At 46.5% G+C, this 12571-nt stretch overlaps 1 protein-coding gene across 1 annotated transcript in view; it reads right to left on the minus strand.

Annotated features, from left to right (window-relative positions):
* The window catches only part of LOC139234651 (myoferlin-like), a 183475-nt gene that overhangs the window by 115458 nt on the left and 55446 nt on the right, over positions 1 to 12571 (minus strand). Inside the window, exons 17-19 of the mRNA XM_070865333.1 lie at positions 10788 to 10903; positions 7947 to 8060; positions 5119 to 5296 (exon numbers count right to left, since the gene is read on the minus strand). Of these exons, the coding sequence (XP_070721434.1) occupies positions 5119 to 5296; positions 7947 to 8060; positions 10788 to 10903 (408 nt within the window). The remainder of the gene's footprint in view (positions 1 to 5118; positions 5297 to 7946; positions 8061 to 10787; positions 10904 to 12571) is intronic.

The following is a 12571-nucleotide window of genomic DNA, read 5'->3' on the forward strand; positions in this document are numbered from 1 at the left end:
TGTGGCTAAAATAAATGTTGGTCCCTTAGAGGATGGGACTGGGGAATTAATAAAGGGGAACATGCAACATGCTGCGGTGCAGAGGGACCTGGGGGTTCTTGTGCATGAATCCCAAAAAGTTAGTTTGCAGGTGCAGCAGGTAATCAGGAAGGCGAATGGAATGTTGGCCTTCATTGCGAGAGGGATGGAGTACAAAAGCAGGGAGGTGTTGCTGCAACTGTACAGGGTATTAATGAGGCCACACCTGGAGTACTGCATCCAGTTTTGGTCACCTTACTTAAGGAAGGATATACTAGCTTTAGAGGGGGTACAGAGACGATTCACTAGGCTGATTCCGGAGATGAGGGGGTTACCTTATGATGATAGATTGAGTAGACTGGGTCTTTACTTGTTGGAGTTTAGCAGGATGAGGGGTGATCTTATAGAAACATTTAAAATAATGAAAGGGATAGACAAGATCGAGGCAGAGAGGTTGTTTCCACTGGTCGGGGAGACTAGAACTAGGGGGCACAGCCTCAAAATACGGGGGAGCCAATTTAAAACCGAGTTGAGAAGGAATTTCTTCTCTCACAGGGTTGTAAATCTGTGGAATTCTCTGCCCAAGGAAGCAGTTGAGGCTAGCTCATTGAATGTTTTAAGTCACAGATAGATGGATTTTTAACCAGTAAGGGAATTAAGGGTTACGGGGAGCGGGCGGGTAAGTGGAGCTGAGTCCACGGCCAGATCAGCCATGATCTTGTTGAATGGCGGAGCAGGCTCGAGGGGCTAGATGGCCTACTCCTGTTCCTAATTCTTATGTTCTTATGAACAGGGAAATGACGTTGAACAAATATTTTGTATTGGTCTTCATGGTAGAAGACACTAAAAACATCCCAATAGTGGATAATTAAGGGGCTATAGGGAGGGAGGAACTTAATACAATCACTATCACTAATGAAGTAGTACTCGGTAAAATAATAGGACTAAAGGCAGACAAGTCCCCTGGACCTGATGGCTTGCATCCTAGGGTCTTAAAAGAAGTGGCTGCAGAGATAGTGGATGCATTGGTTGTAATCTACCAAAATAACCCTGGTTTCTGGGGAGGTCCCAGCGGATTGGAAAATCGCAAATGTAACGCCCTTATTTAAAAAAGGAGGCAGACAGAAAGCAGGAAACTATAGACCAGTTAGCTGAACATCTGTCACGGGAAAATGCTGGAGTCCATTATTAAGGAAGCAGTAGCGGGACATTTGGAAAAGCATAATTCAATCCAGCAGAGTCAGCATGGTTTTATGAAAGGGAAATCATGTTTGACAAATTTGCTGGAATTCTTTGAGGATGTAACGAGTAGGGTGGATAAGGGGGAACCAGTGGATGTGGTGTATTTGGATTTCCAGAAGGCATTCGGTAAGGTGCCACATAAAAGATTACTGCACAAGATAAAAGCTCACGGGGTTGGGGGTAATATATTAGCATGGATAGAGGATTGGCTAACTAACAGAAAACAGAGAGTCGGGATAAATGGGTCATTTTCCAGTTGGCAAACAGTGACTAGTGGGATCAGTGCTGGGGCCTCAACTATTTACAATCTATATTAATGACTTGGATGAAGGGACCGAGTGTAATGTAGCCAAGTTTGCTGATGATACAAAGATGGACGGGAGAACAAATTGTGAGGAGGACACAACAAATCTGCAAAGGGATATAGACAGACTAAGTGAGTGGGCAAAAATTTGGCAGATGGAGTATAATGTGGGAAAATGTGAGGTTATTCACTTTGGCTTAAAAAATAGAAAAGCAAATTATAATTTAAATGGAGAAAAATTGCAAAGTGCTGCAATTTTACAGAGGGACCTGGGGGTCCTTGTGCATGAAACACAAAAAGTGAGTATGCAGGAACAGCAAGTAATCAGGAAGGCAAATGGAATGTTGGTCTTTATTGCAAGGGGGATGGAGTATAAAAGCAGAGAAGTCCTGCTACAACTGTACAGGGTATTGGTTAGGTCACACCTCGTGTACTGCGTACAGTTTTGCTCTCCGTATTTAAGGAAGGATATACTTGCATTGGAGGCTGTTCAGAGAAGGTTCACTAGGTTGATTCCGGAGATGAGGGGGTTGACTTATGAAGATAAGTTCTTATGTTCTACACAACCTAAGAAATAGGAACAGGAGTAGGCCATATGGCCCCTCGAGCCATTCAATAAAATCATGGCTGATCTGATCATGGACTCAGTTCCACTTCCCCGCCCGTTCCCTATAACCCCTTATCTTTTAAGAAACTGTCTATTTCTGTCTTAAATTTATTCAATGTCCCAGCTTCCACAGCTCTCTGAGGCAGTGAATTCCACAGATTTACAACCCTCTGAGAGAAGAAATTTCTACTCAGTTTTAAATGGGCGGCCCCTTATTCGAAGATCATGCCCTCTAGTTCTAGTCTCTCCCATCAGTGGAACCATCCTCTCTGCATCCAACTTGTCAAGCCCCCTCATAATCTTATACGTTTCAATAAGATCACCTCTCATTCTTCTGAATTCCAATGAGTAGAGGCCCAACCTACTCAACCTTTCCTCATAAGTCAACCCCCTCATCTCCAGAATCAACCGAGTGAACCTTCTCTAAACTGCCTCCAAAGCAAGTATATCCTTTCATAAATATGGAAACCAAAACTGCACGCAGTATTCCAGGTGTGGCCTCACCAATACCCTGTATAGAGCTGTAGCAAGACTTCCCTGCTTTTATACTCTATCCCCTTTGCAATAAAGACCAAGATACCATTGGCCTTCCTGATCACTTGCTGTACCTGCATACTATCCTTTTGCATTTCATGCACAAGTACCCCCAGGTCCCGCTGTACTGTAGCACTTTGCAATCTTTCTCCATTTAAATAATAACTTGCTCTTTGATTTTTTTCTGCCAAAGTGCATGACCTCACACTTTCCAACATTATACTCCATCTGTCAAATTTTTGCCCACTCACTTAGCCTGTCTATGTCCTTTTGCAGATTTTTTGTGTCCTCCTCACACATTGCTTTTCCTCCCATCTTTGTATGGTCAGCAAAGTTGGCCACGTTACACTCAGTCCCTTCTTCCAAGTCGTTAATATAGATTGTAAATAGTTGGGGTCCCAGCACTGATCCCTGTGGCACCCCACTAGTTACTGGTTGCCAACCAGAGAATGAACCATTTATCCCGACTCTCTGTTTTCCGTTAGTTAGCCAATCCTCTATCCATGCTAATATATTACCCCCAACCCCGTGAACTTTTATCTTGTGCAGTAACCTTTTAGGTTGGGCCTATACTTAGTGGAGTTCAGAAGAATGAGAGGTGATCTTATCGAAACATATGATAATGAGGGGGCTCGCCAAGGTGGATGGAGAGAGGATATTTCCATTCATGGGGGAAACTAAAACTAGGGGACATAGTCTCAGAAAAAGGCGTCGCCCATTTAAAACTGAGATGAGAAGGAATTTCTTCTCTCAGAGGGTTGTAAATCTGTGGAATTCTCTGCCTCAGAGAGCTGTGGAGACCGGGTCATTGAATATATTTAAAGCAGGATCGACAGATTTTTGAGCGAGAAGGGAATAAAGGGTTATGGGGAGCGGGCAGGAAAGTGGAGCTGAGCCCAAGAGTCAGATCAGCCATGATCTTATTAAATGGTGGAGCAGGCTCGAGGGGCCGAACGGACGACCTGTTCCTCTTTCTTATGTTCTCCTCCCACCTTATTTCATCTAACCTCATCAATACATCCTTCTATTCCTTTCTCCCTCGTGTGTTTATTTAGCTTCCTCTTAAATGCATCGATACTATTCCCCTCAACCACACCCTGTGGTACGAGTTCCACATTCTCACCGCTCTCTGGGTAAAGAAGTTTCTCCTGAATTCCTGATTAGATTTATTAGTGACTGTCTTATATTTATGGCCCCCAGTTCTGGTCTCGCCTGTAAGTGGAAACATCTTCTCTACATCTCCCCTATCGAACCCTTTCAGAATCTTCAGCACCTCGATCAGATCACCTCTCAGATTTCTCTATTCTGGAGAAAAGCGCCCAAGCCTGTTTAATCTTTCCTGATAGGTATAGCCACTCAGTTCAGGTATCATTCTAGTAAATCCTGGATTTATCAGAAGAACATAAGAATTAGGAGCAGGAGTCGGCCATTCGGCCCCTCGATCCAATGAGATCACAGCTGATCTTTGAACTTATCTCCACTTTCCTGCCTGATCCCCATATCCCTTGATATCCAAAAAATGTCCCCGGTGCCCTGGCCATTATTTATCCCTCAACCACCATCACTAAATCGGGTTATCTGGTCATTAACATATTGCTATTTGTGGGAGCTTGCTGTGCGCAAAATGGCTGCTGCGTTTCCCACATTACCACAGTGACTACGCTTCCAAAAAAGTACTTCATTGGCTGTAAAGCGCTTTGGGAGGTCCTGAGGATGTGAAAGGTGCTATGGAAATGCAAGACTTTCCTAACTTTCAATGATAGCTCTTTAACTGAAGCTATCTACGGCAACACCAGTTCCTTTCTCATTCCTCTGTATCTGATATCATGTCAACTTCCATTTTTCAGTGGCACTCCCGAGATCGCGATCGGGAGAGGAAGCCCATGTGACTCAATCCCTCCTGAACCCAGAAGGACTGTGGCCAATCAGAGCGCACGATCTGCTACCTTGTCGGGGAACAGTTCGCTCAGCACTGACCAGGAGGGGTGTCCATTTGCCCATCGGTCGACATCACTGTTTACAAGAATCTTTTGTTCGAATCAAGGAATTAAAAAAAAACATTATTTTAAATTTGCTGTTTGTAATATATGCCCCGTGAGCATGCTCACAGGTTTGTAGAGCTGTTGAGTGGGAGTGGCTTAGCCAGTCACGTGATGTTCACAAGACTCAATAAAACCCCGGCCAGTTGGGTTCGGGGGATCCACGATGGGGCAGGTGGTTGTGAGCCTGGTGGATGAACTGGTAATGTGTAGTGTGATTGTTAAACCTTTGCTAATAAACCAACTAGTTCTTAATAGCAATGTGTTGCTGTGAGTTATTAGGTACATAATCCTTGAAGCAAATACATTCCCCCGTTTGACCTATTTGAACCCTTCTTGTTCAGCAATCCCGACCATCCTACGCTGCCACTTACCATCAAACATAGCTTGGCTGTACTGCGTGCTGGATGCATGGAGCTTACACGACTTGTCAAACTTGTTCCCGTAGTTACCCACGCTGACCTCGAACTGGACCGGCTCCTTGACGTTCTGCAGTTGTGTGGCCGAGTAGAACACGGCACAGAGGCTGTACTTCCGCCGGTGCAAGTACCGCTGAAACCAGGCAACCAAAGAGACGCTCGCACTTCTTACAACAACAGCTTACACTTATACAGGGTCTTTAAAGTAGTCAAATATCCCAAAGGCACTTCACAGGAGCGGTATCAAATAAAACTTAACACCGAGCCACATAAGGAGGTATTGAGGTCGAAATTCCCTTTATAACGCCGCCGGTTAGCACTGGTGCGAGACGGCTAACAGGCGGCAAAGACCTACCCTCGGTGTTAAGCGGCATCCACGTCTCGGGGGAAATTCAGTCGGCTCTTTGGTAGGGATGCCAAGAGGTAACGCTGCACCTTCTAACACCACCCAATGTGGTGACGTCATCCGGCGCGCAGCGCCCCCTTGGGGCCGCTCCCGCGGTATTCGGTTTGTGCGGAGCCCTAACGGCCAGGCGTCCATACTGCCTGGGACACGTGGAGGGAACATTGCGGCCCTCAGGCCAGAGATCAAGGTCAGTTTCTTTCTTCATTTATTTCATCTTCTTTTCATTAGTTGGAACAGTGGGGGAGATGGTGTGTGGGAGGGGGGGGGGGGTCAGAGAAGTTTGAGGTCTTTTCCCTTTCTTCCCGTTTCCCAGCGAGCACGGCGGCAGTCTCCCGATGGGAAATTCAGTTGGCCTCCAGAGCTCCCGCCTTTTAGCGCTGCTCTCTCATCTTTGGCCATAACAACTGAATTTGGCACCTAACGCCCGGCGGTAAAATCAGCTCTCAGGCGGTGACACCGCCTCAAAAACGGCCATGACCAATTTCGACCCCATGACTAAAAAGCTTGGTCAAAGAGGCAGGTTTTAAGGAGCATCTCAAAAGAGGATAGGGAGGTAGAGAGGTGCAGAGGTTTATGAAAGGAGTACTAGAGTTTATGGGCCGGGACAAGCTGAAGGCACGACCACCAATGGTGAAATGATGAAAAATTAAGCGTTGCGCAAGTGGCCAGAATTGGAGGAGTGCAGAGATCTGAGGGTCGTGGGGCTGGAGGAGGTTACAAAGAAAGGGAGGGGCGAGGCCATGGAGGGATTTGAAAACCAGGATGAAAATTTTAAAAATCGAGGCGTTGCTTAACCGGGAGCCAATGTAGGTCAGCGGGCACAGGGGTGATGGGTGAGCAGGACTTGGTGCGAGTTAGGACACGGGCAGCCGAGTTTTGGATGAGCTCGTGTTTACGGAAGACAGGTGAGACAGACAGTCGTTGAGGGAAGGGGAGGGTGGGACAGGTTTGCCGCACGCTCCTTCCGCTGCCTGCGCTTGGTTTCTGCATGCTCTCGGCGACGAGACTCGAGGTGCTCAGCGCCCTCCCGGATGCACTTCCTCCACTTAGGGCGGACTGGTCTTTGGCCAGGGACTCCCAGGTGTCGGTGGGGATGTTGCACTTTATCAGGGAGGCTTTGAGGGTGTACCTGTAGCGTTTCCTCTGCCCACTTGGGGCTCATTTGCCGTGAAGTAGTAACGAGTAGCGCGCAGTGGAACCCGACTGTTAAGCACATATCCCTCTGACCATTGCAATCATAATCCGATCATTAAAAATAAAATCTCTAGCAGACTGGGCGGTGAAAAATTCTTGCACATTCCTTTGATGAGAAGGCAGAATAGATTTACTTGAATAGTACCAGGGATGAGGGACTTCAGTTATGTGGAGAGGCTGGAGAAGCCCCATGATCAGATCAGCCATGATCTTATTGAATGGCGGAGCAGGCTCGAGGGGCCGAATGGCCGACTCCTGCTCCTATTTCTTATGCTCTTATGTAGAAGGCTAAGGGAGATTTAATAGATTTAATAGAGCTATGAGGGCGCTTTATAAGCGTAGATCGGGAGAAATTGTTCCATTTGGTCGGAGGTTGGTAACCAAAGGACACAGATTTAAGGTAATTTGTAAAAGAACCAGTCGGGAGATGAGGAGAATTTGTTTCCGTTGAGAATTGTTATGATCTGGAAAGTTCTGTCTGAAAGGGCGGTGGAAACCGATTCAATAGTAGCATTCGAAGTGGAATTGGATAATTACTTGAAAAGGAAAACATTGCAGGGCTACGGGGAAAGAGCTGGGGGGTGGGGGAGAGAGAGGGAGGGGAGTGGGATTAATTGGATAGCTCTACCAAAGAGCTGGCACAGACACGATGGGCCGAATGGCCTCCTTCTGAGCTGTAGGATTCCATGATTCCTTTATTGACCTCTGGAACCTGGGTTAAAATCCAGCCAAGATTGATGGGCTGAAGGAATGCTCGCTCTCCCCTGGTTGTATGACAGGAGGGATGGGGCGGGTGAATAGGGGACCAGTTACGAGTGGCACCACCAGTGAGTGGGCCTTGTATGGTTACGCATACGGAACAGCCTGCGGTTCAGTCGAGATATAGAACTCCTCATGTTCTCCTCTCAGAGCCATCCAACAAAAGGAGTCTCGAAGGGTCTTGTTGCAGAATGTGGGAACTTGTGCTGTTTACATCAAATGCAGCCATTGGCAATTTAACAGCAGCCCAATTTCAACTAGCACCAAATCCCAGGAACTAGGGTCATTCAAACAAACACCTGCTCTTCCACAAGTCCCGAGACCTGGAATCAAACCACAGACCTTTCTGGTGCGTGGAGGGAGAAAATAAACGTCTACATTTCCCCAGGCAAGCCTGTTGTGACTGAATCTATCGCGTTAATACCTGCACACTTATACACTCCTCAGAGTGCAAATCCTCAATGTTTTTTCCGCGATGGTCCTCCAATCTGGTGATTAATTCGATCAAAATCCGCCCCCGATAGGAGATCCCTTCACCCTGCGAGGGGGAAAGAGAAAGGAGAATAATGAGAATGTTATACCGTGGCAGCTGTCAACCTCAATACTCCACACTGTGCAATTAGGAAGAATAATGGCCAAGGATGGCCTGTAAATTTGCTGAGTTCATTGTGTGTAAGCTTTCCTGGATGTTGGTTCCATGGTTCCAATCCTCACTGCTGAGACTCAAACCTCAAAGTATCACCACTTGTGCTAGGTACTGGAAGGTGGTTGGTGTCCAAGGAACTGTGTTCCAACAAGAATCAAAGCGTGGGGAAAGGAAGGGAGAACATTGGTGGGGGAGGGGGGAGAAACAATCGGGAGATTTTATTCAATCAAATATGCCACTCTATTATTTTCCCCGAGATTAGAACCTTTTTGTTTAACATAAAAGGGATACACGAGCAGAATAACCCAACTACCATCCAACCCCAGATACCATGGCTCCTGGGCATTCCTTGCCACTGCTGGACTCAGAGGTCAGAGGTGACACTTCAACCGCACCTCCCAAACCCGCGACCTCTACCGCCTAGAAGGACAAGGGCAGTAGGCACATGGGAGTCCCATCACCCAGCATCTTGACTTGGAAATATATCGGCCGTTCCTTCATCGTCGCTGGGTCAAAATCCTGGAACTCCCTCCCTAACAGCACTGTGGGAGCACCTTCACCGCACGGACTGCAGCGGTTCAAGGCGGCGGCTCACCACCACCTTCTCAAGGGGCAATTAGGGATGGGCAATAAATGCCGGCCTTGCCAGCGACGCCCACATCCTGGAACTAATATTTTTAAAAAGGACCTCCTCGCACAACTCCTCCCCTGAAGACGCTGTATCTCATCCTTGTTGTCCCCTCAATAGCTTCGACCATTATGTTACACCAACATCTATCCAAAGGTTTGAATACTGACTCTCCAGCATCTCCTCACGCCGAACAGGATGAAAGAAACACCTGTGTGACAGATGATCGCTCTTTCCCTTCTAACCTCCTTTCGGTTACATTGATACCGCAACATTCGGTGTTTCTCTGAAGTTCCCCTCACTTGTTTCTCATAACTTCCAAATACAGAAACTGTCACACTCTGCCCCTTCCCGGTATTGCAATGTATGCACCGGTGAGCATGCTCACAGGGTTGTAGAGCTGTTGAGGTGGGAGTGGCTTAGCCAGTCACGTGATGTTCACAAGACTCAATAAAACCCCAGCCAGTTGGGTTCGGGGGATCCACGATGGGGCAGGTGGTTGTGAGCCTGGTGGATGAACTGGTAATGTGTAGTGTGATTGTTAAACCTTTGCTAATAAACCAACTAGTTCTTAATAGCAATGTGTTGCTGTGAATTCTTGAGCAAGAACCCATGAAGCAAATACGTTACAGGTGTCCTCGCAGTGTTGAAGTGAAGATTTATCTCCTACTGCTGTTTTTTTCCCCAGGATCTCCTCACATTCCTCACCTGCAATCTAACAGATTTTTAAAACCCTAGCCTGTTGTCACCCAAGATGACCTTGTTTCCGTAGAATGGGAGATGAACATGTGAAGAGTCTTGATAGAGCAGTTAGGGAGGAACTGTTTCCAGTGGCAGGAGGGTCGGTAACCAGAGGGACACAGGTTTAATGGCAAAAAAGGCAGGGGGGAGATGAGGAGAATGTTTTTACGCAGCGAGTTGTTGTGATCTGGATCGCGCTGCCTGAAAGGGCGGTGGGAGCAGATTCAATCGCAACTTTCAAAAGGAAATTGGATAAATACTTAAAAAGGAATCGTCTGCAGGGCTATGGGGAAAGAGCGGGGGGAGTGGGACTGATTGGAGTCTAGGGGCTAAACTTTCACCTTCATTTGCAGCGGGTTTTCTCGGCGGTACGGCTGTTTTTGGGGAGAGAAACCGCCCCGGCGAAAGTTTCCCCCTTCGTTTTTGAATGGTATGGCCCAAATCTCGACACGACCGCCTGGACCAAACCGCCGAGAGAATCGCCAGGGCCTCAATGAAGCCCGTCCAGATCGCCGAGGGAACTGGCCGGTGAAAGCTGCTTAAACCGGGCGGTAGGTGAGTAATCTGCAAAGGTAAGTTACAGGTTCTTTATTTGTTTTTAAATTGTAAAACAGCGAATAGGTGTAAAAGTGTCTTGGGAATGTTCTTTAACTTTTTCTTTAGTGAAATTTTTTTTTTTAAGTTTTCTCCCTCCCTAGGCCCAACCGCAGCCACGGACTAAATTTTTTTTAAATGCCCGTTTTACTTAGTTGCCCTTTAACCGTTGAGAAAACTGCCGAGAATACTGGTGCAAGGCCCATTTTCTCGCCGGGAGATTATTTTTAACGTAAAAGTGGACATTTTCGCCAGCTTACAAAACGTTAGCGGTTTTTCTGGGTGGGTAATCGGGCGTTGAGGGGCTCTCGGGAAAGTCTAGCCCAGGGGGAAATCAAGGGATATGGGGATCGGGCGGGAAAGTGGAGTTGAGGTCGGAGATCAGCCATGATCTTATTGAATGGCGGAGCAGGCTCGAGGGGCCGCAGGGCCTACTCCTGCTCCTAAGTCTTAAGTTTTTATAGACACCTCTTTCAAAGGGAAGGCACAGGTACGAATAGCCTCCTTCTGTGCTATATCTTGCCTTAATATATTACTATCTCTTGCCTTAACTTGCAATCTTTCCTCTTTTGTAAACATTGGCAGTTGCCTGCACTACAGGTTTTGCAAACTTGCGCAAAGTTGCTCAATAAAAAAAATTGTTAAAAGTCAGACACCTTTCCGAGATTGAGGTCATCATACTTGTCGAAACCCTCGAGGTCTTCCCTGGGGCTGCCGTAAAGGTTCAAAAAGCACGGTCCGAAAGTTGGGAGGAAGCCGACCGTTTCTTCTTCTGTTTGGTTAGAAAACAGCGCGCGTTATTATCCAGAAATCAACAGCGAGAGCTAAATAAAGTAGATACAGACAGGAGATCAGACCGAAAGTGTGAGCAGAGGCGTCAACTGAACAGGTTCCAGGAGTCAGGGGTCATACACATAGGACAGTCACTAATAAATCTTTGAGTATATTCAAGACTGGGATCGCTAGATTTTTGGGTATTACGGGAATCAAGGGATATGGGGATCAGGCGGGAATGTGGAGTTGAGGTCGCGGGTCAGCCATGATCTCACTGAATGGCGGAGCAGGCTCGAGGGGCCGAATGGCCGACTCCTGCTCCTATTTTTTATGTTAAATCCAATCGGGAATTTAGCAATTTTTTTCGCAAAGAAGGTTTAGTAGAAAGAGACCTGAATTGAAAGGTTATGCTTATCGGGAAAGATGAAACAGGCTGGGGAGCTTTTCTCTAACAATGAGAAATCTGAGGGGTGATCTGATCAAGATTATGACAGGGTTTGAGAGGGTAGACGTAGAGAAGATGTTTGCACTTGTGGGCATGTCTTAGATTTATGGGGCATAAATATAAGACAGTCACTAATAAATCCAATCGGGAATTTAGGAGAAACTTTTTCACCCAGACAGCGGTGAGAATGTGGAAATCGCTGCCACAGGGAGGGGTTGAGGTGAATAGTATCGATGCATTTAAGGGGAAGCTGGATAAACACATGAGGGAGAAAGGAAAAGAAGGATATGGGGATGAGGTAAGATGAAGAGAGTTGGGAGGGGGCTGGTGTGGAACATAAACACTGGCACGGACCTGTTAGGCCGAATGGTCTGTTTCTGTGAGGTACATTCCATGTAAGGAAAGAGTTAATCAGACTGTCCTGGAGTCTGCTAATGTTCTATAGCCATTGATTTAACGTTATATGGTGTTAACCGTTGTTATGGTTTCGGTACGACCTCACAAACACACAGGCTGTAAGATGGCTGTAACTTCAGGAAGCCAGTCACATGATGTGTTCCCTCTTTATTGTTGTAAACAGTAATCCACTGGGTGGAGCTATATATATTATATATATATATAAAACTGTAACCTGTAGCTTCTGCCTGTTAAACGACGTCGCAGAAGGCCATTTAGATGCCGTTTAGACCATCAATGTTCCCCCTACTTCTTTTTGGGTGCACAGCTCAATTCACAGACTGCGCCACCCAATCAAAATTTTCCGCATTCGTGAAATGTCACATTTGAAAAGCTGGTGAGGGTCCTGCGTGGGACCCCCAGAGCTCTGCACGGCCACACAGCTTAACAGGAAGGTTGGTGACCACCGAACTGTCGAATTAAAGCTGACCTTAAAGCAATATCAGTTCACACATTAAACCCAATATTCCAGTGAATACGTGAGAGAACTTCAATTCATTGATAAGTTCTGCAGAAGGGAATACCTGCGGCTGCATCTTCCTTTTCAGAAGCCAGATTTATAATTAGAAGTGTCAACTTAATAGAACAGCAAAAAAAAAAGTGAAACTATCGATAAGGTAACAAAGTCAGGATGTATGATTCTCAAATTGTAATATCGTAAATTGGTTCGAAGTCACCGAGACGGGATAGCTCCTGTTGTTCATTTATTAGAAGGGGAGACCCCAAAGATAAACACCTTCCTGAGAAAGACCACGGGGCGGGATT

This window comes from Pristiophorus japonicus, chromosome 22, assembly GCF_044704955.1.
Source record: "Pristiophorus japonicus isolate sPriJap1 chromosome 22, sPriJap1.hap1, whole genome shotgun sequence".
Classification (NCBI taxonomy): Eukaryota; Metazoa; Chordata; class Chondrichthyes; family Pristiophoridae; genus Pristiophorus; species Pristiophorus japonicus.